The 23287-nt window shown below is 46.0% G+C and overlaps 1 protein-coding gene across 1 annotated transcript in view; it reads right to left on the bottom strand.

Annotated features, from left to right (window-relative positions):
* ATP2B4 (ATPase plasma membrane Ca2+ transporting 4) overlaps positions 1-23287 on the bottom strand; it is a 107452-nt gene that overhangs the window by 42492 nt on the left and 41673 nt on the right. The window contains exon 2 of the mRNA XM_044003864.1: positions 11493-12134. Within this exon, the coding sequence (XP_043859799.1) occupies positions 11493-11673 (181 nt within the window). The 5' untranslated portion in view covers positions 11674-12134. The remainder of the gene's footprint in view (positions 1-11492; positions 12135-23287) is intronic.

Here is a 23287-nt window from a genome sequence, read left to right as displayed (position 1 = left end):
GATTTTAGTCAGTTTCCTCCCAAAACTGGGGGGACAGATTAGAACCCACATTTAGAATTTTAAATTACACAATACCCAAACTGAGAGGCACCATGACATCACAGAAAAGTGGCTGCAGAGTCAAATGTCTTAGGCTCCAGTCCCAAGTCTGGCCCATTCTGGCCATGTGACCCTAAACAAAATATTCACCTTCAGTGCCCCCAGCAACTCTCTGAGACCGGTTGCTGAGCAAGTGCTGATCTGCATTGGTAGAATGTGCTTACTTAATCCATGAAGTCACAGTCCCCAAACTCCAAATTATCCCTTGGTTGCATCTTCTCATACATCCTCCCTGACAACTCTTGGGGACACCCAACAGTCACAAGAAGCAGGGGGTAATATATCCTGATTCTCAGACTAAGGTTTCTTCCACTAGACTTCCAAGGTACAGGAGGATGTTAGATGTGTTCTGGGATCTCAGGTTTTAGTTCTGTTCTTTTCTCTCCTCCCAGTGGATCTTTATTTTTCTTTTAAAAATTTAATTTAATTCCCCCCCCCCCCCCCCCGCCCCACACACACCAGTGGATCTTTGAAGATTACTGGTATTATTTAGGCAGAAAGGGGGAAAAAAAAAAGAAGCAAAGGAAGGAAGAAGGGGTGGTTTGGAGTTGGAAGCATCTAGGCAATTTCCTGAGTCCAGGTAGCCAAAGACAGAAATTCTCAGTCACTCTTCCCAACATCGATAGCCCCACTGCCAAGATGTAAGGGGTATGGGGTGTCAGAATTTAACATGGCAATTAATGCCAGTTGGTGTTCATCAGTTTGTTTATATGCCATAGCAAATTAGCCATAGATTTGGCACTTAAGACCGCTAGATGCAGTACTTTATGGTGGGCCAAAAGTCACGATGTTTGAATAACTTTTGGAAAATTATTTTTCCTTCATTTTTCACCATTTGTGAGGTTTGATTTTCCACACATAATGTAAATTCATTCTATATACACTGTATATGATGCTATGGTATTGTAGATTAAAAACAAAAAATAAAGTAGTTATTAAATATTGAAATCCCTCCATGACTTTTGGGCCACCCTGTAGTTTCCCTGAAGCTAAGGGTTGAGGCAAGACAAGTCTCCAAGACAGCATGGAAGCACAGGAGAGAATAGCAACATGGGCTTAACTCTAAGTAACTGCCTCAGTTTCTTCATCTGCAAAATGGGGATGATAATAGAACGTACCTCACAGAGTTGTAAGGATCAAATGAAATAATACAGGAGAAGCACTATATAAATATTGGCTATCATTACTGTTATCATTACTTATCATAAACTAGATTAGATCCAGTTGGGCTCTATGACATTAAGAAACTAGTGCCAGGGCAGAGTGAGAAAAGTTAACCATAATTCATAATAATCACAGCAAGCTAGTATTTCCAGATCTTTAAGGTTTGCAGAAGTAATCACATTTTATTCTCACAACTCAATAGAAATGCTAGCTTTTATTATAAATTCTTTATTGCCTCAGGTCAAGAAACATGGGTACAGTAGGATTTGACTCACTGGGTAAGAAGAGAACTTGGGTGTTTCCCAGCAGGCTCCCTGTCTCCCTCAGCCTGAGGGGGTCCTGTTTCCAGTAGGAAAAGAAGAACCTGGGAAAATAATGTTCAAGGCAGAGCTTGTATTGTCAAGGGACAGAGCCCAGCTGGGTCTCTCCCTGGGGTTCCTGAGATGATAAGGCACCACCAAGTTGATTCAAGAATTTGGAGCCCTTCTGATGCGCTGAGATGCTCCCTGACACGCAAGGCTCACAGGATAAAGGGAAATGAGCAATGCTTGCAGATAAGGTTTAACAGACCATCAAGGATAATGCCAAGCACTGGAAGGTACTCTGGGGCATCCCCATCGCCCTAGAAGAAGGAAGTCCAGGGTCATCTACTGACGGAAGGGAGAACAAGAGATAAGGCCAACTGAGCTGGTCTTGGCTGTGAATGTGAAGCAAGAAGATAGCAAAAGAGAACCCAGCTACCCATAAAGTGGCCCCAGAAGAAACTTAAGAGAAGTTGAACCCATCTGAATTCCCCTTATAGGAGAAGAGACCAACATACTAATGTGCCGAGTTTTTCCCTAAGCAAATCACTACCTGTCCCTGGGACTCCCTCACTTTAAGACAAAAGTTAGTCAGTCCTACTGATGGTTCGTTCCCTGGCAGACTGGAGATGGTGAGATCAGAAGAAAAATGTGGAACTCTAGAACAAGGAGTTCTGTAAGACACTTAAGAGACAATTCAATCCAGCTCCTTCACTGTAGAAATGGAAAAAACTTAAGGCCCCCAAAGAGTCCTGTTGCATATTTTAGGAGAAGGGACAAAAGTCTCCATGAAAAACCTGAAACCAGATTTTGCCTGTGCTCCCCCGGAAGACGTAGGTGACCCCACTCCATCTCTAACTCTGACTTTATCATCTGCATACGAAGTCACCTAGGGTTTCTACCTTAGAGAACCTAAATGAATTTTCCAGTTCCCAGCATGCCCAGTAGCAGGGAGGGGAAAGTTAGAGCCTGTTGGGAATCCTCTCTCTCTGACGTGTGAAATAGGGAGGGGAGCCACATGGGACTAGGAGCTTGGCTAGTCTCTGACTCTGGACTTTCCATTTTAATTCTTCCTGCCTCAGAGAAGGTTTTCAGTCCCTCATCTCAACAGCTGTAATTTCACACGCATCCTATCCAGGAGCAGATTTTAGCCTCTGATCTCAGCAGCTGCAAAATAAATGTGTGTGTGTGCATGCACACGCATTTATGCTCCTAGAGAGAGTAAAGGAAGGGAGTTTTCCAGTGTCTTTTTCCATAGGGAAAGGATTTCCTCTGGAGGAACCCAGAAATAAGGAGAAAAGGAAAATCTCACTCCCAAGAACCTTTGGAGAATGAGCCCTAGGTCTGGATCAGAAATGCCACTGGCTCTGAGAGTCAGACTGAGCACATGGGCTGGGAGAGAAAAAACGAATGTGTCAGGCAATGAAGTCATCTCCCCCACCCCATGTTGGGGAGTCCACAGTCCTTGCCCAGGTTCCTGATGAGTTGGGAGAAGACAAAAGCATCCATGGAAAATCTGTGTCTACCTGGTCAGGACCTGAACACTAGAAGGAGAAGCTGGAGGCCATCCCAAAGTGGCTCATTCCCATCAGAGAAAGGCCCCTCTCCCTCCCTCCTTATAACTTCCAAGAACAAGCTGCAGAGATAACCCTCTAACACTGGCTGGATTGCCGGCAGAGGTGGTGTTAGCATATATATCATGAGGTACTTCCCGCTGTCCAAGTTAGAGCATATTTGACTGCCTTAGCGAGGGTGGCAAGGGCATCTCTTCCCCTGGGGATTTTAGAGAGGTCCTTGAGATGGTTTGACTTCAGCCTTATTTGGCAAGGTAGGGAAGACCAGATGTCAAGATCTATAAAGGACGCTTCAAACTCAGCGAAGCATATTCTGTGTGTGTGTGTGTGTGTGTGTGTGTGTGTGTTTTAATGGGCTTTTTGGGAAAGCAATCAGGCTTAAGTGACTTGCCTAGGATCACACAGCTAGTAAGCATCTGAGGCTAAATTTGAACTTGGGTCCTTCTGAATCCAGGGCCAGGACTCTATTCACTGTGCCACCTAACTACCTCTTGGCAAAATATATTCCAAACCCCAGAATAGATAATAATAGCCAGATGTTGTTCTAGTACCTCATTTGAAAGGTTCAAATGACCTTTTGCATGACGGCACCTCCATTTTTTTTTTTTAGTGAGGCAATTGGGGTTAAGTGACTTGCCCAGGGTCACACAGCTAGTAAGTGTTAAGTGTCTGAGGCCGGATTTGAACTCAGGTACTCCTGACTCCAGGGCCAGTGCTCTATCCACTGCACTACCTAGCTGCCCCACAGCACCTCCATTTTAATACTAATGATATGCAGTTCTAGGTTCGGCATCTGCCTTTGTCAGTTAAGATGCAGATAGGAGGTGATCTGTTTAAGGTCACATAGAAAAAAAAAAAAAGAGTGGAAGGGGGGTGGGGAAGAAGTAATCTTTCTTTTACACAGTGCCCAGAAACTGGGCCCTGGGAATTATAAAGGGCAGCTTACCCTGAGTTTGAAGCAGCAAACCTGTCTTTACTTCTTTCTAACACTGTTTCCTAAAAGCCCAAACAGTGCCTCAAGAAGGTGTTCACATAGAAGCCAGATGGATAGAACAGGTTGGGAAAGATTCTTGGTCAGGTGGTGAGTGGGAGGGTTGGACTAAGCAGAAGCGCCTTCCGGATCTGACATTCTGTGAATGTGTGGGGAAGCTTCTACAAGTTCACGGGCTCTGAGACTGGCCACGTTCTGTAAAGCTCTATGTTTACATGTATGTATACATGTGTGTACACATGTGCTCTCTGTGGTGCTCATGTATCCACAGACTTATTTGACTATAACATTCCCTAGTGCTGGAGCCGATAGCTTTGTAAAAAGCCTCATTTCCATGTTGGAAGACTTGCTAGTCTGGAGCTGTGGGCCCTTGACCATGACCCAAATGTCATGAAGTAGCAAGAGGATTTAAAAAAATCTGCAGAGCTTTCTGCTGGGCCTCAATGCAATGTAGTTTAAAACATTTCTAATTCTGGAGCTAGAGATTTAGAATTATGGTGGTCATTCCGGCAGGTAGGTAGGAATTCACAGCAGACTCAGGAAGGCCTTGGCACAGCCCCGTCTGTTCCTCCTTTTTTTTTTTTTGGTGAGGCAAATGGGGTTAAGTGACTTGCCCAGGGTCACACAGCTAGTAAGTGTTAAGTGTCTGAGGCCGGATTTGAACTCAGGTATTCCTGACTCCAGGGCCGGCGCTCTATCCACTGTGCCACCTAGCTGTGCCCCCCCCCCAATCTGTTCCTCAAGGTGATAGAACTTCTCTAACTCAGAGTCCTAACTGAACAGTTTGGGGAAGGAATGTTTGGGAAGTTTGGGGAAGGAATGGGAGGGAGAGTCTAGGAACAGATCATTCAGCACCCCAGGACAAGGAGGGAGAAACTGCTTATAATCATATTTTAGCTCCAAAGCTAATCATATTGGATCTTAGGAGTTTTGAAGCTATGATATGGCATCTCTTTCAAAGGAAAGGGAGGTTTGGAGTAACCAAGGAAAGAGGGGAAGGGCTGGCTGGCTTTCATTTAGGACCTTAACTGACCCTTCGTACCCTTCCCCTCCCACTTCTTCTCCAATCACCACTACAATGTCCATGCCAACTTCCCCCTTATGTTTCCCATGACAACCTCTAAGCCTGTTCAAGGTATCCCCTTTCTCATTCATACAACAGCCTAGCTCCTCATGTCGTTGGTACTGATCTGTCCTTTTCCATTCCCCCCCAGCCTAAGACATTCTTTTGGCCTGAGTCTCTTTTAACCGGCTTCAGCTCTAATCAATTTCTCATTGACCCAGCTGCCCCAAGACCCCAGAATTCTATTCTCTTCTCCTCCTGTACTGGGTGGAGGATAGCAGAGGCAGGATACTCATCTCCTGAAAATTCCTAGAGTAAAGCATCACCGTTGAGGGCCCTTGAGGAACCTGAGGGAGGAAGTGCTTAACCAATAGAGGGCATGATGAGGAAGGCCACAGGCAGCAAAGCTCCCGTGACTCTGGCTAATCTAAAAATCAGTAGGGTTCTCAGGAACCCCAAAGCTTTAGGAGATTAATAAGTCCTATCCAGTCTATCTTCACTTTCCCAGAACATTAGTTGTTTCTTATTTTGCATACTCTTCATCAAACAGTCATTCCCCTGGGGACTAGCCAGAGCAGAGACTCTAAATCTACACAATGATCAGAACCATGCTGTGCACCCAGGTTGGTGGTGTTCCCCCTCAGGGGTGTGGGAAGGGAAATAAGGCTGGGGAGCACAATGGGCAGATTTAGCACCAAGGACGTAAAAGAAGACAACGCCCCAGATCTCAAGATATGGGGCTTGAGTAAACTTTCTTACTTTCTGCGTGCTACTTCCAAAAGCAAAGTCCCTGACCCTTCAGAGGTGGGTATAAGGGCGGTGCCCAGATGTGTCAGATGCCCTCGGTCAGCAGGGTAGCAGACTTATTCCTGCTCCTTCTGCATCTTTGCCTCACCGGATGATAACTAACTCTCACCGATGTAACATGCCACAACTTTACAAAGTGCTTTTATTACAACTCGATGGGAGTAAAGTAGAAATAGAAGCATCCCTATTTAACGGAGGAAGGAACAGAGACTCGTTGTTGGGTGGCTTGCCTGGTGTTGCATAGCTAGTAAGCATCAGAGTCAGGTCTCAAGCCCAGGTCTTCTGACTCCCAGTCTAATGTCATTCCTTGAGGGCTGCCCAAGGCAAGCAACGAAGAAGAGATGGGGGTGCTGGGGAACACAAAGGAGAAACTCATCCCACAAATGGTCAACTCCAAATAAAATGGAAACATTCTTCTGTCTTCTGAGAGGAGGCCCAGCGCTACTGGATTACTCTGTTTATTAAAGGTTCCCCCTCTCCACCCTTTCTGGTCCAAGCCTAGGATTTACCCCGAGGGCCTGGCCCAGCTCCCACTCTGCAAACCCCATCCTTAACTCCTAAAGAGGTCACAGGCAGTACAGAAGGCTCACAACAGATGCAGGAAATTGGGGGAGGGGGGGTTGAGGGAGAGGGAAGAAAAGAGGGAGAGCAGAAGAGACAAGGAACAACAGGCCTGATGTTAGAGGCAAGCACATTTCTGACTCTATACATCCTGGATTTGGCCACTATTTCTACCCAAAGCAGGGTCAAAATGTACATGTACATGTGTGTCTCATGCGTGCTCTCTTGGTGTTCTGGATCCACAGACTTATTTGACTATAACATTAACTAGTGCTGGGGCTGACAGCTTTAAAGAAAACCCATTTCCACAGTGGAAGATTTGCTAGCCCTTGGCCATAACTCAAATGTCCCTGGTGTCCTTGCCCTTTATACCATGAGCCTTTTGTGAGCAACCGGAAAACTAGGAGAGAATTGAACTGAAGTCTTGGGCTGCTCTGGAAAAGCTTTGGACTTGGAATAATAAGCAAAGGATATACCTTTCAGTCCACTCGCTCCCTCTGTTAATTATTTCTTTTTATCCTGTATAAAGCTCCCTTTGTGTGTGTGTGTGTGATATGTGTATATATCTATATATATAATATATATATATATCTATATATATATATATATATAATATATAATTTGCTCGCTGTCTCCCTCATTGGTTTGGTGAGCTCCTTGAGGTCAGGGACTCTCTTTTGTCTCTTTTTGTATCCCTGGCACTTAGCACAATTCCTGGCACATAGTAGGAGCTTAGTAAACTTTTATTGACTGGAAAAAATAAAAAAATGGGTTTGGGGGATTTTCCTGTGTCACTGCACATGACGTTTGTAGTAGTGCTCAACACTTTGGCAGCTAGAACCTTTGGGGTCTTGGGGTGGATCTGAGAGCCAGAACTCTTATGTTATCTTGAACAAGTCCCCCTTCTCTGCTGGGGTTTCTTTCTCTGTAAAGCAAAGGGATTGAACTAGACGTTCTCCAAGGTCCCCTTCAACTCTGATGGTCTATGATCTTTCATTAAAGTTGCTTGGAATGTCTCTAACACTTTCGTGGTTCTACCAGCACCCGTCCTACAATGGAGCTCATGTATCTGCTGTGTCGTTACCCTAGAGGGGAATTTGCACAATAATTCTCATCAATCCATAAGTTTAGTGAGAGCAGAGATATAGGGAAAGGTGTGTGTGTGTGTGTGTGTGTGTGTGTGTGTGTGTGTGAGAACTATGGATTTTTCAAGACTCCCCAAGATTACCCTCTTCCTCCTTATCATATCCTAGCTCCCAAAAAGCTGACTTCAAACACCAGGTAGGTTTCTCTATTGTTATTATTTTTCTGCAATGGCCTTTCAGAGGTGACCAAGAGCTGTGCTAAACCATCAGACACCTCAGCTCCATCTTCTGTGAATGAGACAGGCTTTTTATAGCCTCATCTCATTGGAGCTCATGGATACTAATGTTCCCAACTCTGTCAGCCCAATAAACTAGCACAATGTTGCTTTTTTTTCTCTCATTCTAGTGAGAAGAGGTTTCTGCTGCCTGGTTTCTCTTTGCCTCCTAGATCTACTCCCATCTTTACTAATTAGAGGGCTTGTTGTTTGTCCGTCATTCTTGAAGAGGACCATGACATCAGGGTGATGTCATCACTTGTACTGAATTGGATTTAAGCAAGAAAGGGCTGTGCAAGGTCACCAACCTCACTCTTTCCTCTAGAGACATCTGGATCCATTGACAAGATATACATTAGAACGACTATTAGTACGACTGGAGATGGCCCCAGATGTTTGCTTTTTTTTTTTTTAAAGACAATTGCGATTAAGTGACTTGTCTAGAGTCACACAGCTATGAAGAATCTGAGGTGAGATTTGGACTCAGATCCTCTTGACCCTGGGGTCAGTGCTCTATCCACTGTATCACCTGCTGCTCCAATGAGAGGATGTAGGGATCTTCTAAAGAGACCTTTTCCATGGAATCTACAGAACCCCATCTTTCTAATGTGGACATCAGCTTTACTGTAGGCTCTACATTAAAGCAAAGAAAGGCAAACTCTTCTTTAAAAAAAAATTTTTTTTTTTTTAAGTGAGGCAATTGGGGTTAAGTGACTTGCCCAGGGACACACAGCTAGTAAGTGTTAAGTGTCTGAGGCCGGATTTGAACTCAGGTACTCCTGACTCCAGGGCCGGTGCTCTATCCACTGCGCCACCTAGCTGCCCCAAGGCAAACTCTTCTGAACCTAGTTAGGCTGAAGGCTGGTAATAAAACTCTTTTGAGGTGGAAGCCCTGTATGTCAGAGTTCTGTTGCACTGAGGGCACTGCCTGGTGGAAAGAGTAACTTTCAACAAGAAGGGTTAAAGGCAAGGTGAAGGAAAGTCACCCACAGGCTTTAACTTGGTTGTTAACTGGCTAACATCCAGTATCTTCTGGCTTTTGGAACAGGGATTCTTTGGGAATCAGATAACAGACAGTACCAGCAGTGAGCAAGGCTCTATAGAAGGTTGGAGACAGGGCACCTTGATGCTACTGGGAACGCAGGAGAATCTAGCCCATCTACTCTCATCCTTATCCCTTTTGCATTTGTCAAACTGGACTACTCTCTATTTTCCAACTGATCTCTGGGCTGTCTCACCTCCTGTCTCTTAATGGCGTCTCTGAGTCAACTCGAGTCATCTTATTCATCCTTCAAAGGCCAATTCAAACATCATAAGGCTTTTCTCTCCCTTAGCTGCAGATAGTCAGCCTGTCCCTCTCCTTTAACCTCCTATGGCACTTTGTTTATGTCTGAAAAGTAATTTTTAATCAAAATGTAACTATTAGCACATTCTACTACAATTAATTTATGGGCCTCAAATTTCCCCTACTAGACTAAATCCCTGGTGAGCAAGGACCAGGCCTAGCATGGCAGAAAGGAAAGAAGCCCGGATTTGGAGTCAGAGGAACTCGGTTCAAACGCGGACTCTGCTATTATCTATTGTCTGAGTAACTTAGGGCAAGTCATTTAACCTCCTCATCTATAAAATGAGGGGGGTTGGACCAGATAACCTTTAAGCTTCCTTCCAACTCTAATTCTCTGATCTTTTGTATTTCTCCACAGTATCTTGTGCAGTCAAATATTTGCTGAATGAAATGATCAAGACTCCCAGGTTCTTCTTTGTGGTGGAAGTAGCCGGTGGAAGGGTTCAAGAGTGGTGGAGACAAGACCATAGGCCAAACAAAAGCCCAAATCCTGGAGAGCTTTGCAGGGTTATTCCAACTTCTTGACAAAAGACAGGGGTGGTAGTGCAGTGGGGCGGTGGTGGGGGGGGTGAGGAGAAAGACTAGAAGCAAAGCTTTGCAGCTTTCAAAATAACACAAGCTAAGGAAAGTCAGTGAGGTAGGATGATGGTTGGGGAAGGGGAGAAGGAAGGTGGTGATGGTCATCTCTGCTAGACAAAGGAGGGTGAGGACAAAGAACAATGTCAAAGGTGAAAATGGTCCAAAAGCCCCATCAGATCTCTGCTGAATAAGACAAAAGATTTAAAAACTGGATAGTAACTGAGTTAACCTGATAACAGGGGACCTGTCCCATGCTTGCCAGGCTCGATCAACATCTTCCAAATGTTCCTTTGAGCCATTCAAACAGGCAACAGAAGGATAGGCATGAGCAAGTGGGGGTGGGGGTGGCACAAGGCAGCACAAGGGAAGGACCCAGCAAACTGTGTCCTAGAGAACAGGGGGCAGGATGTAAACTATATACGGGCTAGCAAAGAGGACGTTCACTTCGATTTCTGCCCCTCCATGGAGGTCTAACTCTGAAGTCAGTAACAGTGGCCTGGGATCCAAACTTCTCCCTATGGAATTTGTGGTCTCTCAGGAAGGCTCAAAAATGGTAAAGCATAGGAGAGGCAAGACCCCTGGAAAAGAAGAGGGAAAAGCTCTTGGCTCCTTTCTCCCCTAATCACCCAACTCTGCTATCCCCTGGACATCCAGGCCTAGATTACTTAAGCCCCAGTGGAGGATCCCCAAGGGGAGAGCTCCATTCTAGGAGGGGCCTTGCACTATCTCCCCTGTCTCAATCTCACAGGACTTCTTATAAGGCAAATGCTTCCTTGTTCTCAAGCTTTAGTGGGCATTGGGATGAGTTAGGCAAGAATAGACTGAAGTCTCTCCTCAGAGGAGTTTGAGAATTAAAACTACTTACAATGGAGCACAACAGACTGGCATCAAGAAAAACTTCCCACTGATCAAGGCTGGGAGACAATGCCCCCGCTGCATATATTATGGTAGGCTATTTTTTCAATTTGGGGCAGCGAGGTGGTACTGAAGCTTGAGAATAGGAAGAATGAGGAAGACCTGAGTTCAAATCTGACCTCAGACACTTACTATCTGTGTTATCCTGGAAAAGTCACTTTACTCTGTTTGCCTCAGTTTCCTCATCTGTAAAATTAGCTGGTGAAGAAAATGGCAAACCACCCCAGTATCTTTGCCCAGAAAACCCCAAATGGGGTCACAGAGAGTCAGACATGACTGAAACAACCAAACAACAACAATCCTTCAATTGCCTTTTCCTAATAATTTACTTAGAACACCTTACTTGTTAACTGTTTTGTCTCTCCTCAATTCTCCCCAACCAGGGCTCTAAGCTTTTTGTCATGGGGTAATGTTCTTTTGTGGCTTACAGCCAGGCCGCACACACAGCAGGTGCTTGAAGAGCACCCGGGAACCAATTTGGGAAGGGGCACAGAAACAGGAGGATGGAAAGGAACGAGCATTTATTAAGCACCTACTGTGGGCTGGTCATGCTCTGTGCTAAGTAAGTGTTTTACAATTATCTCATTCAATCCTCACAACCACCCCATGAGGTAATTAATAACAATGGCTAATATTCACATTGCACTTGCCACGTGCCCAGCACTGTGCTGAGCCCGACAAACCTGGGAGGGAGTTGGGGAAACCGAGGCAGGCTGAGAGGCAGGTCCTCACCTTCTATGGGTGAGGTTTGCAGCAACTTGCAGAGGTTCAGCACTCCCCCGTAGTGGTCATTGAGGAAGGTCACAGCCTCATGGCTGCGCAGCTCCATAAACTTCTTAAGCTCCTTCAAGGTGCAGCCAAATTCCTTGTCCATGGCTTCGGTGCCCACTGAGTTCAGGTGGCTCTTACTCATGTTTCTGGAGGGAATGGCCCCAACTAGGGGGCTGCGGCAGCCGGTGTGGGGTGGGGCTCAGGTTCACTCAGGACCTGCAGGCCTGCTTCCTAGAGGGGCAGCCTGGCCCTGGCCCCCTTCCTGGCTGTGGGGGGTTGGGGGCGGCTGTTGGCCGGGAAGATGAGGGGCCCCACAGGGAAGGGGGAAGAGAGAGGGTGCCAGACAGCCGGTGTTGTGGGAATTGGCGTCCCTAGGCCCTGGGCCCAGCTGACTCGACTTCCTAGGAGCCAGGTGGAGGCGGAATGTTCATGTTACCAGGGACTCGACTTCCTAATAGCCAGGTGGAGACAGAATGTTCATGTTACCGGGGAGGCATCCTTGGCAACCGAGGAGACCAGCTTGGGGGGGGGGCACAGGAGTAAGGAGGGAGGTCAAGATGAAGGCCAAGAAGAGGAGGGCCTGGAGACTGGAGGCACTTGGAGCTGCAGAGAGAGCAGAGAGACACAGCAATCAGCACAGGGGCTGCGAGCAAAGCCTGGCCCAAGATGGGGCCTCCAGCTACCTTGTGTCCTGGGGGAGGAGAACGGGCATCCTGGGGGGACAAGCACACAGGAAGCCCCTGCTATGGATGTGCTGGCCACCTTACAAATATTATCTCATCTGGGCCTCATGATGACCCGGGGGCATCAATTTCCTCCATCTTACAATTGAGGAAACTGAGGCAGAGGGAGGTTGCCGTGACTTGCCTAGGGTTCAAGACACATTTCAACTCGTGTCTTCTTGACTCCAGGCCCCAGCCGCTCTTGGGCACTTGGGGAAAAGTGATTCAGCCCTTCCTTCCTTTCCCACCCTCCTCCATCACTAAAATTCCCTGGGCATCCTAACAGCTCCTTCCTCTTATTTCTAAGAGGTGAGTAGGGGCATAGCATGGTAGGAAACTTCCACTATGGTTCTTGCCATACAGGCTCAGGGAGATAAACTCAGACAATCTAGCTGGCTTCTGCCCCTCCCTGAAAGCAAAAGCAAAAAGGAAAAAACAAAACAAAACAAAAGCAACTGTATGCCTTTAAACATCTTGAAAATAAATTAAAAAAAACCAAAAAAACCCCAAAAAACCACTACCAAGAACAAGTTACCTCCCCTGGGATACCATGGACCTTTTTGAAAGACTTGGAATGTTCAAACTCTATGGCTCCCCCTGCCTGTTGGGGTGACCTGTTCAGTTTTACATGCAACAAATAGGTTCCTTTTGGGGGGGTCTGTCTTCCAGAGGTTGGAGGGGCTTAGTAAAGGTGTCCAGGTTCATATCAGTCCTTGAATATGAAACTCACCTGTCTGCCTCGATTTCCCTCTACCCCCCACAACAAGGATGAGAGAGCCTGGCAGGTGATGCCCAAATCCTCAGGGGGCATTGGCATGCCTGACCCCCCACCTATGTGATGGCTCTTTAGCCCCCCACAGCTATTGCTCTTGTTAGGAGCTAAGCACAGGACTTTGAGGCCTAATCAGAGCTCTCTCCACTTGGTTGGTGGGTCAAAGGTTCTGGCAGTTAAAGATACAGGGTTTGTCTTTCTAGAGAGGTGATAGAAGAATCTCTGAGAAGGAGAGATAAATGAATGGAGACCCTTATGAGTCAGAGAGCGGTACTCTGGGGCAATGTGGATAAAATGTTTATCGATTTAAATATGCATGTGCAAAGGGGCAAACTCACATCAGCAGGGGGTGGGGTGGGGTGGAGTGGGATGGGGGGAGGCAGATGAGTTAGTCTTAACTGCTTTGGAATGAGCACACCCAGAGGTTCTCAACAAGTCAGCCCAGTAATTTGACCATAGGAAACACTGTGGTGTGTGTAGGGAAAGAGGGCATGAAAGTCAGGAGACCCAGGTAGTAGCTCCGTCCCAGTCCACGGTAAGCCATTTAAGCTCTGGGGCCACAGTCGATTAACTGTGTCCCCTCCCTCCCTCTTAAGGTTGTGGTGTAGAAAGTACTTTGTAAATTGGAGAGGCCTATAGAAATATAAGCTATTATAATAACAGGCAACAGAGGCAGAGTGGTAGTCCTCCCATAACACAGAAGCTAAAAGTTGGCTGTGGGGAGGAAGCCAAACCTCTTCAGCCTTACCCTCGAGGACAGTCAGTTGTAGTTTTCTGCCGGGGATGTTACCACACATCACTGGCTTAAAGGTGAAGCTGCTTCCCTCCGAAGAAGGGGAGCCCTGCCCCAATTAAGTGATTCCTGCTGATTAGAGTTCCCATACTGGGGAGGGAAACCTTGATTACTGCTTCCTCTAATAAGGAAATGATACCTTCGGAAGATGAACAAAGAGCACAGGAAGAGGCAGCCTAATTGAGATCATGATGGCAGAGTCCTTAATTTTAGCTCCTAAGAATTCGAGGGGACAAAGGACTATTCATAACACCTCCAACACCCAAATCCCGGTCATGGTCCCCCTGGGGGCAGGCAGGCATACCCCACCTCTCAACCAGACACCCTTTGTCTCCTTCTGTGTCCACAGAGTAAGTCTCTTATGGGAGCTCTACCCACACAAGGATCTTGGGGTTGCAAGAGGGTTTTTTTTCCACTCTCCTCTCCTAGCCAAATTGTTTCTTTTCTGGGATCCTCTATGTATCTACTATATTATTATTATTATTATTATTATTATTATTATTATTTTGCAGGGCAGTGAGGGTTAAGTGACTTGCCCAGGGTCACACAGCTAGTAAGTGTCAAGTGTCTGAGGCCAGATTTGAACTCAGGTCCTCCTGAACCCCATGTGTCTACTATAAGTCAGGAGTCCAGATCATTTCCTTCAGCAAAGACAACAAAGTCACATTTTATAGGGTAGCTTGAGGCTTTCTTTGCCTCATGAACAGTCCTACAGATGTAAGTTGCATAGGTGATATCCCCATTTTACAGATGTAGACACTGAGGCGCAGAGGGATGACCCATTGCTTACAAAAGTAAGTGTCTGATCTAGGATCGGAGCCACTCAGATCCGGCTGTTTTTACCTACCAGGGGCCTTCGAACCTCCCAAGGTGCTAGGATTATGTTAGCCTCAGATCTTTGATTTTGAAGGAGCCTTTCAGGGGACCTTGGTGCCTAATAAATGCTTGGGGAACTGGAATGTCTGAACTGAGCCTGAGCCTGGGCAGAAAACATCCTTTCCATAGACTATCATAAAGTAGGCCATGCCATGGGATCAGCTTCAGTTCAGCTTCTCTTCCAGGGCTGGTGGCAGATCATCATGCTAGCACTTAAATGGATCTCTGGAACCTTTAGAGGGGGTATTACCATCAGTGCTCCCCCTAGTGGACAGAACACCGGATTCTGGATTTAGAGGACACAGTGGTTCCTGTGTGCTCTGGCTCTGGGGATAGCCATCTCTATATCATCTTTGGTCCCCAGGTTACAAAGCTTGTTCTTTGAGTCCCATTTCTCTGCCCTTCATCCTTGGTCCCAAACCTCCTGGCGGAAAGGGGGAAGAAAAAAAGTTAATTTTGTCCTTAGAACTGTTCCCATCTGTTATCTGACCATCATCAGATACATTCCTGTGGCCTTCCATCTTTCCCTGCCAGGAGGATTACTGGGCTTCTAGCCCTACCCCTGCCACCACCCATCCATCCATCCACCACCCACCCAGCTAAAGGTGGGGGAAATTCCCAGACAATCTCCCTTATAATGGATAATCAATCACAAAGGAAATATGGCCCCGAAAGAAGAGAAACTGAGGCAGTAAAGGAGAGTAAAATCAGTTCAAATTCCAGACTCTATAACTTGAGGTTTTTCTTTCCTCAGAGAGTTCACACTATACATATGCTAGGGTTTTATCCCACTGGAACCAATTCCTTACTCTACCTCCTCTTTTTTCATGTGATAAGAGCAGGGGTCATAGTCCTTCCCATTCTCCAGAACAAAACCAAAAATAGACATACAAACACACAAGCATGAAAGCTTCAGTCTACACCTGAGGATTTTCTTTATTCCATCTACCTTGGAAATTGTAGAAAATGGCTCCCTCCATACTCCTGGAAGGATGCTATCCCCAAGTCCTAATACCTTCTGGGTCACCCAAGAAGGGTTTCAGGGAGAGGAGAGTGGAATAGGGAAGCCTGCCCAAGAGACTTGTCCTCTGATATTTGGGTACCTAGTGGAACATAGGTCAGAAGAGTTTGTAGACCCACCTGTCCATCTGTAGAAGCTTCTCTGTAGTCAGACTGTGGCAGCAGTGCCACCACTCCCTCAACTCACTCAGAGAATGATGGTCTATACAGCTATACAGAGTTCTATACAGATGCCCTAGCTGTCATGGCCTCTAACCTAATTAGGCAACTGCCAGAAGAGTACTTACTTTTCAAGTGTACACTGTCCTTGCCTCTAAGGAAGTTCCCAAACAAGCATATTATCTCTGGGCCCCTGGGAAGTGGAGGAGGAAGATACCCACCCCTCTCACCCAGCAAGGCTGCCGTTATATCATCTTCAGCCACGGCATTCTGAGAAAAGTACCCTCTCTGCCTCTATTTTTCTTCTTCTTCTTCTTCTTCTTCTTCTTCTTCGTCTTCTTCTTCTTCTTCTTCTTCTTCTTCTTCTTCTTCTTCTTCTTTGAAATGAGGGTTAAGTGACTCATCCAGGGTCACACAGCTAGTAAGTGTCAAGGGTTTGAAGCTGGATTTGAACTCAGGTCCTCCTGAATTCAGGGCTGGTACTTTATCCACTGCACCACCTAGCTGTCCCCTCTGCCTCTATTTCTGCCCCTACTCCCACCAGTTTGGAAAATACTTCATCTCTTCCTTTTAAACAATAACAGATTGAAAAGTATTAAACATTTGTATTTTGACAAATGCAAAGCGTTTTTCACATCTATGCTCACATACAACATCCCTAGGAAGAAGGCAGGATATTATTAGCCCAACTTTACAGAGAAGATAATAAAGACCAGAGAGATTAAGAGATTTTGGCCAAGGTTTGACCAAGGTCCCCAGTCTAATGTTCCTTCTACTGTGCTGGTTTCCTTCCTCAGTCTGACAAAACATCTAGTAATCTCTGTAAAAAAAATGCAGACACCTCCAGGGAATAGGGAGCATCCTCTCCCTTTTAGCAAAGATGTTCAACTCAATAAATTATTTTGAGCAAATAAAATGTAAAAACACGACAGTGAGCTAGTGCTATGGATACAAAGACAAAGTATGAAACAGGACCTGCCCTCAAGGACTTTACAGCCTTCCTTAAGATATTAAAGCTTTGGTGCTATCACTGGGCAGTAAGGGCAAGACCCACCCTTACACACACACATGCACATACACATGCACATTCTCTCTCTCTCTCTCTCTCTCTCTCTCACATACACACACACACACACACACACACACACACACACACACCCCTTCTCCTGATGACACAGCTTAGGATCATCTAAAATTAGAAGGGTCTTCAGAAGTCATTTAATAAAAACTCTTCATTTTACATAGGAAAGTGGGTCTTACCCAGGGTAAGCGATTTGCCTAAGGTCATACAGGTAGTAAGAGTCAGAAGGAAGACCAGAAGGCAGCTCTTCCCACTCCAGGGACTGTGTTCTCTCCAGAGTAACACTATGCTTTCTAAAATTTCCAATGCTAGGCCTATTACCGTATGCCAGAAATGAGGGGCAACCAGAGACCACTGTGTTTCATAGGGCTTGGAGATAGACAGGACTTTAGAGGGTCATCTAATCCAACCCTCTCAATTTACACATGAAGAGACTGAGACAGAGCAGGGAGTGAGTTAGTTGTCCAAGGTCACACAGCTAATAAGTAAAAAAGTTAGGATTTGAACTCTGGTCTTAGTGGTCCAATTTCAATGTTCTTACTACTAGACCCTGCTGCTATTTGAAGCAATTGAAACATTAAGCAGTGTCTCAGAGTCCTGGCCTGGACGAGCTGAATTCATCCATAATTTATGGGTTATCACTTTTTTTCCTCATTGAAAGGATTTTCCCAGACTAGAACAAGACAAATATAACTTCTCATTTTGGTGCACAGGCCTGTCCACCCCCTGCTGCCACCCCTGCTGCCCCCCTTTCCCTATTTCTTTATCCGATGTTCCCAAGTCTGCTTGGAATCAGGGAACGTTCTCATCTCTGGATGGTATCTCCCCCAACCCTGAAACCCCATATACCCCACTTTCCCTTCCAGAAGGTTATTGAGTTTGGTTAAGATCAGAGGTGGGAATGTGAGTAGATGTGGGGAGAGGGAGCATCAGGGTCCAGGGAGCTAGGACTCCAGGCTGATGCAGTGCTGCAGACAAACCTGCCTAGAATAATAAACAGCTACATTCCACCTCTGGCCTCCCAGCACCAGGCATTGGGGGGGTTGGTAGAAGGGGGGGTCATTAGGAACTGCAGGCTTCCCTACCCATTGCCCCTTTCATTCAACCTCTTTAGGGGCAAGTTGGACCTATCCCTGAAAAAGCTCCAAGTCATCAGGTGTCTGGTCTGGATATCAGCATCTCTGCCATGTTGAGCAGGAAGAAGGAAGCAAGAAAAGGCAGGAAGGGTAACAAGCCCAAGCCAGAGAGATGAAGCGTGACATCTGTATCTCCAGGACTGCCCTTAATCCCCATTCTCTGTCTCATTTGTGCCCACAGCCCGCAGCCATAGCTCTGCCCTCTGACAGGTGTGACCACTCATGATAATCCCTCAACACTTTTACCAACTGGTTTGGGCATGGCAAGGACAGGCACGGGGAGGAAAAGAGGGGGCCCTAGAGATTGAGTTCTTTTTTTTTTTTTTTTTTTGAGGGCAATGAGGGTTAAGTGACTTGCCCAGGGCCACACAGCTAGTAAGTGTCAAGTGTCTGAGGCTGGCTTTGAACTCAGGTCCTCCTGAATCCAGGGCCAGTGCTTTATCCACTGCGCCACCTAGCTGCCCCCGAGATTGAGTTCTTACAGTTTGATGGGAAGGAAGGTCCAAAGAAAAGCTTTCTTGTGTAAGATATTAGAAGACATACATAGTCCCCCCGAGGAGTATTTTAAAGGTTGTTGTCACAGCAAAACTTCTCCGTGCTCTTTCTGCAATTCCGAGAAAATGTAGCTTCTTCCGATGTCAGAAGGCACCCAGCCCTCCCTCCACAACCTCTGCAGGATGCCTAGGAGTGATTGACTTCGATGTTTTAATTTTACCCATTCTCAAAAGAGCTACCCATCACTCATCTCATCCTGGAAGATGCCATGGACATGGAGAACAAGGTCTCTTTTCCTTGACATTCAACAAGGTAACTTGGGAAATTGCAACCTGGATCATCTCTACCATGTTGCATTACTGGTGGTATTTCCTAAGCAGTTACTTGGAGATTCCAGAGGATCATTCTTGTGGACAGTCTTACATTTCAAAAAAGAAGTCTTTCCTGAACACAGGAAGCTTATAACCTAGAGGTAGGGGTGCTTATCTCATATGCTGGTCCTGTCTCATTACTCCAACCTAAATTGTCTCCTTGCTCTAAAAAGACAACTGCTTCTGTTCCTTTGCCTGCTCTGCTACTTTCCTACTTGTGTGTGACCCTGGGGAGATAATGTCTATCATTTCATCTCTTGGGCTCATTTTCCTACGTAAAATTTTCCATGAAGGGTAGGGTGGAGGAAGAGGAGAGAAGATAGAGGTAGGCTCTTCCTGATTTACAAAGCAGCCCATGTCCCTTCTAGACTACTTTCAAGCTGTGGAGGTACATGGGAAGGCCTTGGGATCATTCTGTGGTCAGGTAACACAATTTAAAAGTAAAAGCAAGAGTTTAGCCATGAAAGAGGTTATTAAAATTGAGTATGGTGGTTGAGAACTGACTCTTCCCAGACACAGTAGTGAGAGGTTTTTTCCCTAGTTCTGGAGAATGCCAAGTCCTAGATATTTCCTAATCCATGGATCCAATGATGCTTCTCAAATCTACTATCCTGCCCTAACTTCTCTGCTGACCTCCAATCTCACATCTCCACTAACCTATTGGACATCTCAACATGGATGTCCCATAGACATCTTTAACTAGGTTCAAAGTTGAACTTAAAAGCTTTCTCTCCAAATCCTCCAGTCTTCCTAACTTACCTATTATTTTTGTTTGTTTGTTTGTTTTGGTGAGGTGATTGGGGTTAAGTGACTTGCCCAGGATCACACAGCTAGTAAGTATCAAGTGTCTGTGGCCAGATTTGAACTCAGGTCCTCCTGAATCCAGGGCCGGTGCTCTATCTACTGTGCCACCTAGCTGTCCCCTAACTTACCTATTATTGTTGAGGGTACCACCATCCTTCAGCCCCCCAGGCTCAAAACCTGGGTATCACCCTCAACTCCTCACTCTTTCTGACCACCCCGCCCCCATCCAATCCATTGACAAAGCCTGTTGACTTTTACCTTCTTAGCATCTCTAGCATATGCCTCTTCCTCCTTTCCTCTGACACTGCCACCACCTTGGTGCAAGGCCTAATTCCCTGATGGATGGACTATTTCAAAAGCCTGATGATTGGCTTCCCTGCCTCAGATCTCTCCCCACTCCAGTCCATTTTCCGTCTGTCAAGGTGATCTTAAAGTACAAATCTGACCATGGTACCCCTTTTCCCTCTCTCAATAAGCTCCCTATCACCTCCAGGACCAAACATAAAATCCTCTCTTTGGCTTTCAAACCCTTCATAACATGCTCTGCCCCCCAACCTCCAACCTTCCTAGTCTTTTTACATCTTCTGTAGCCGCTTCATCACCCCTCCATGTGCTTTGCAGTCCTGTGAGTAGCGAGGCCTCCTTGCTGCTCCTCAAATGAGACACTTCACTTTCTGATTTCTGGGCATCTTTACTGGCTCGTCCCAATGCTTGGGATGCTCTCTTGCCTCATTTCTGCCTCTTGGATTCCCTGGCTTTCTTCAAGTCCCAACTAAAACTCCATTTTCTATAGGAAGCCTTTTGAATCTCCCTTTATTCTAGTGCCTCCCCTCTATTGATTTCTCCATTTTTCCTGTACAGAGCTTGTTTGTGCATGGTTGTCTGCATGTTGTCTCCCGCAGTGGACTGTGAGCTTCCTGAGAGCAGGGACCATCTTTTTTTTTGTATCACCAGCACATAGCCCGGTGCCTGGAACCCAATTGATGCTCAAGAGACATTGATTGACCGGCTGATCCTTCCACAATCCCTGACGTGTGTGCTGGCCTCTCGCTCCATTGTCCAGATCCTTACACTTACCAAAGGAACTTAGGAAAAGGCATGGACTGGAAGCAGCCTGCTCCCCTTATACATTGAGGCTGGTCAGACAGTCTCTCTTACAAATACTTCTTTATTAGAGTGGGAGGGGTGTGGAGAGGAGAGGAGAGGGAAAGACATTTAGGCGTAAAGAAAAATTAGTATGCATGACCTATTACTGATGAGACATATTGGCTTTTTGTATCTCGGCTAAGCCTTTCCAAATGCTTGACAACCATCTCTTTAATAATCCACCTGAAGAATTTTTTCAGGAATCTAAGTCTAGCTTACTGGCCTCTAGTTTTCCAACTGTTATTCTTTCCCCTTTTTTTTTTTTTTTGAAACATCTGCCTCTTCTCCAATCTTGTGGTACCTCTCCTATTTGTCATGATCTTTTTTCCCCAGGGCAATGAGGGTTAAGCGACTTGCCCAGGGGTCACATAACTAGTAAGTGTCAAGTGTCTGAGGCCGGATTTGAACTCAGGCCTCCCGAATCCAGGGCCGGTTACTCTATCCACTGCACCACCTAGCTGCCCCCTTGTCATGATCTTTCAAACAAACTGACAAAGAGGCCAATAATCACATGTGCCAGTTCAATGTTTTCCCCTATTCTAAGTGGGGGAAAACTGAGACTCAAGGCTCCAAAAAAGTGATTTTCCAAAGACCACCCTGGCAGTAAGCAACAGGGCCAGGATTTCAAACCAGCCCCTCCAATCCAATCCATTTTTCCTCTGATGTCATACCTCCAGAACCCATCATCCCAGTATTCCTATTAATACCAAGGTGACCAAAAGGAACATGGTAGAGTAGGTACTGAATATACTTCTCTTCTTCCAGACTAACCTCAGCCTACTCAATCTATATCATCCTGGCAGAAAAGACATTCCTTCTAACATTCTAGAAGATACTAACAGGTGTAGAGATTGGGGGTGGGGTGGGGTAGAGGGACAGGGGGGAACTTTCTGGTCCCCTGGGTAAGTTGCAAGGTCAGAGTGGTATTAGCAGCCCACCCCCTGCCTTACATGAGACTCTGTGTTTACACTAAGGATAGCCTCCTTACCAGAACTAGTACAGGAGACAGACAGGGCATAGGCCTCGAACCAAAAATATTAAGGACCCAGTCTCTACAGTTTTACATTCACATAGAAATTCCCTTTCTTGGGGCCATTGAAGTTCTTCTAGGTTTTGGCTGCAAGGGAACAAAGGGGCTTTTTAGTAGCCAGATTGGTTCCAGGATTATTTTTAGAAACAAATTTCAGCAGAGACATGCCATGCTAGGGAGGAAATGGAGGGATTGGGGTTCACTGCTGGCCTGCTGGAGTCATGACTGCTACAATGAGCTCCTGGACACAGTGAAGGCTCCAGTAGGACTAATGCTCCAAGAAGACAAGATCTATCTTTTCTTTTCTTTTTTTGTGGGGCAATGAGGGTTAAGTGACTTGCCCAGGGTCCACAGCTACTAAGTGTCAAGTGTCTGAGGTTAGATTTAAACTCAAGTCCTGCTGAATCCAGGGCCAATGCTTTATCCACTGTGCCACCTAGCTGCCCCTCTCTATCTTTTCTTTTATCTTTTTATCCCCAGTACCTAGCTGGGTACAGTTTGCTGATTGGTTGATTTAACTGAGTTAGTTCACAAACCCCACCACCATAGAGTGCACCTCTCTCTTGTTTAAAGTAATGGACAGTGACTTCATCTATATAGGACTCTCCAGGGTAGAGGAAACAAATGGCATCCATAGGCAAAAAAGTTCATTGGGCATCTGGAGCAAAGGAGAGCTTTTTCTAAATAACTCTCTAGCTTTCCCAGCCCCCAGACTATTTTTCCTTGAGATGTATCATAGTGTAATGGAAAAAGAAGGTTGGATTTGGAGTTAAAAAGGCCTGCATTCAAATATCAATGCTTACTTGTATGACTTTGGGGCAAGTCCCACGACCTCTCTGGGGGTGCCTCAGCTTCCTGGAAAGTGTCAAATGGGTGGGTTGGGATAGATAGCTTCCAAAGGTCCCTACTGCTCTACATCTATGATCTTATGACTGTCTCCAGATTTTTTCTATTCCCGGCCCCAGTTCTTGGAAATCCTAGGCAAATGGGAGAAAGGCAGGAGGCCTCCTAGTCATGTGCTGAGCAGACTGAGTGAGAACATCTGCTCTCCACGTAATGTCACCCTCAATCTTTTTGCATATCAGTTTTTCCAGTGTTCTCCATAGCTCTCTATTCCATAACAAGCAGAAGATCAGGAACAGGAATATGGAGTTAACTGTAGAACTGAGGACAATTGCTTATGTTCTTTTTTTTTTTTTTTTTAGTGAGGCAATTGGGGTTAAGTGACTTGCCCAGGGTCACACAGCTAGTAAGTATTAAGTATCTGAGGCTGGATTTGAACGCCTATGTTCTTTTGAGGTCCCTCAGCTCTACCTCTGGGAAAGGGTGGGATTCTCTTCTACCACCTTCA

Source organism: Dromiciops gliroides, chromosome 4 (assembly GCF_019393635.1).
Source record: "Dromiciops gliroides isolate mDroGli1 chromosome 4, mDroGli1.pri, whole genome shotgun sequence".
In the NCBI taxonomy this organism is placed as follows: Eukaryota; Metazoa; Chordata; class Mammalia; order Microbiotheria; family Microbiotheriidae; genus Dromiciops; species Dromiciops gliroides.
This window is presented reverse-complemented; position numbering and strand designations above follow the sequence as displayed.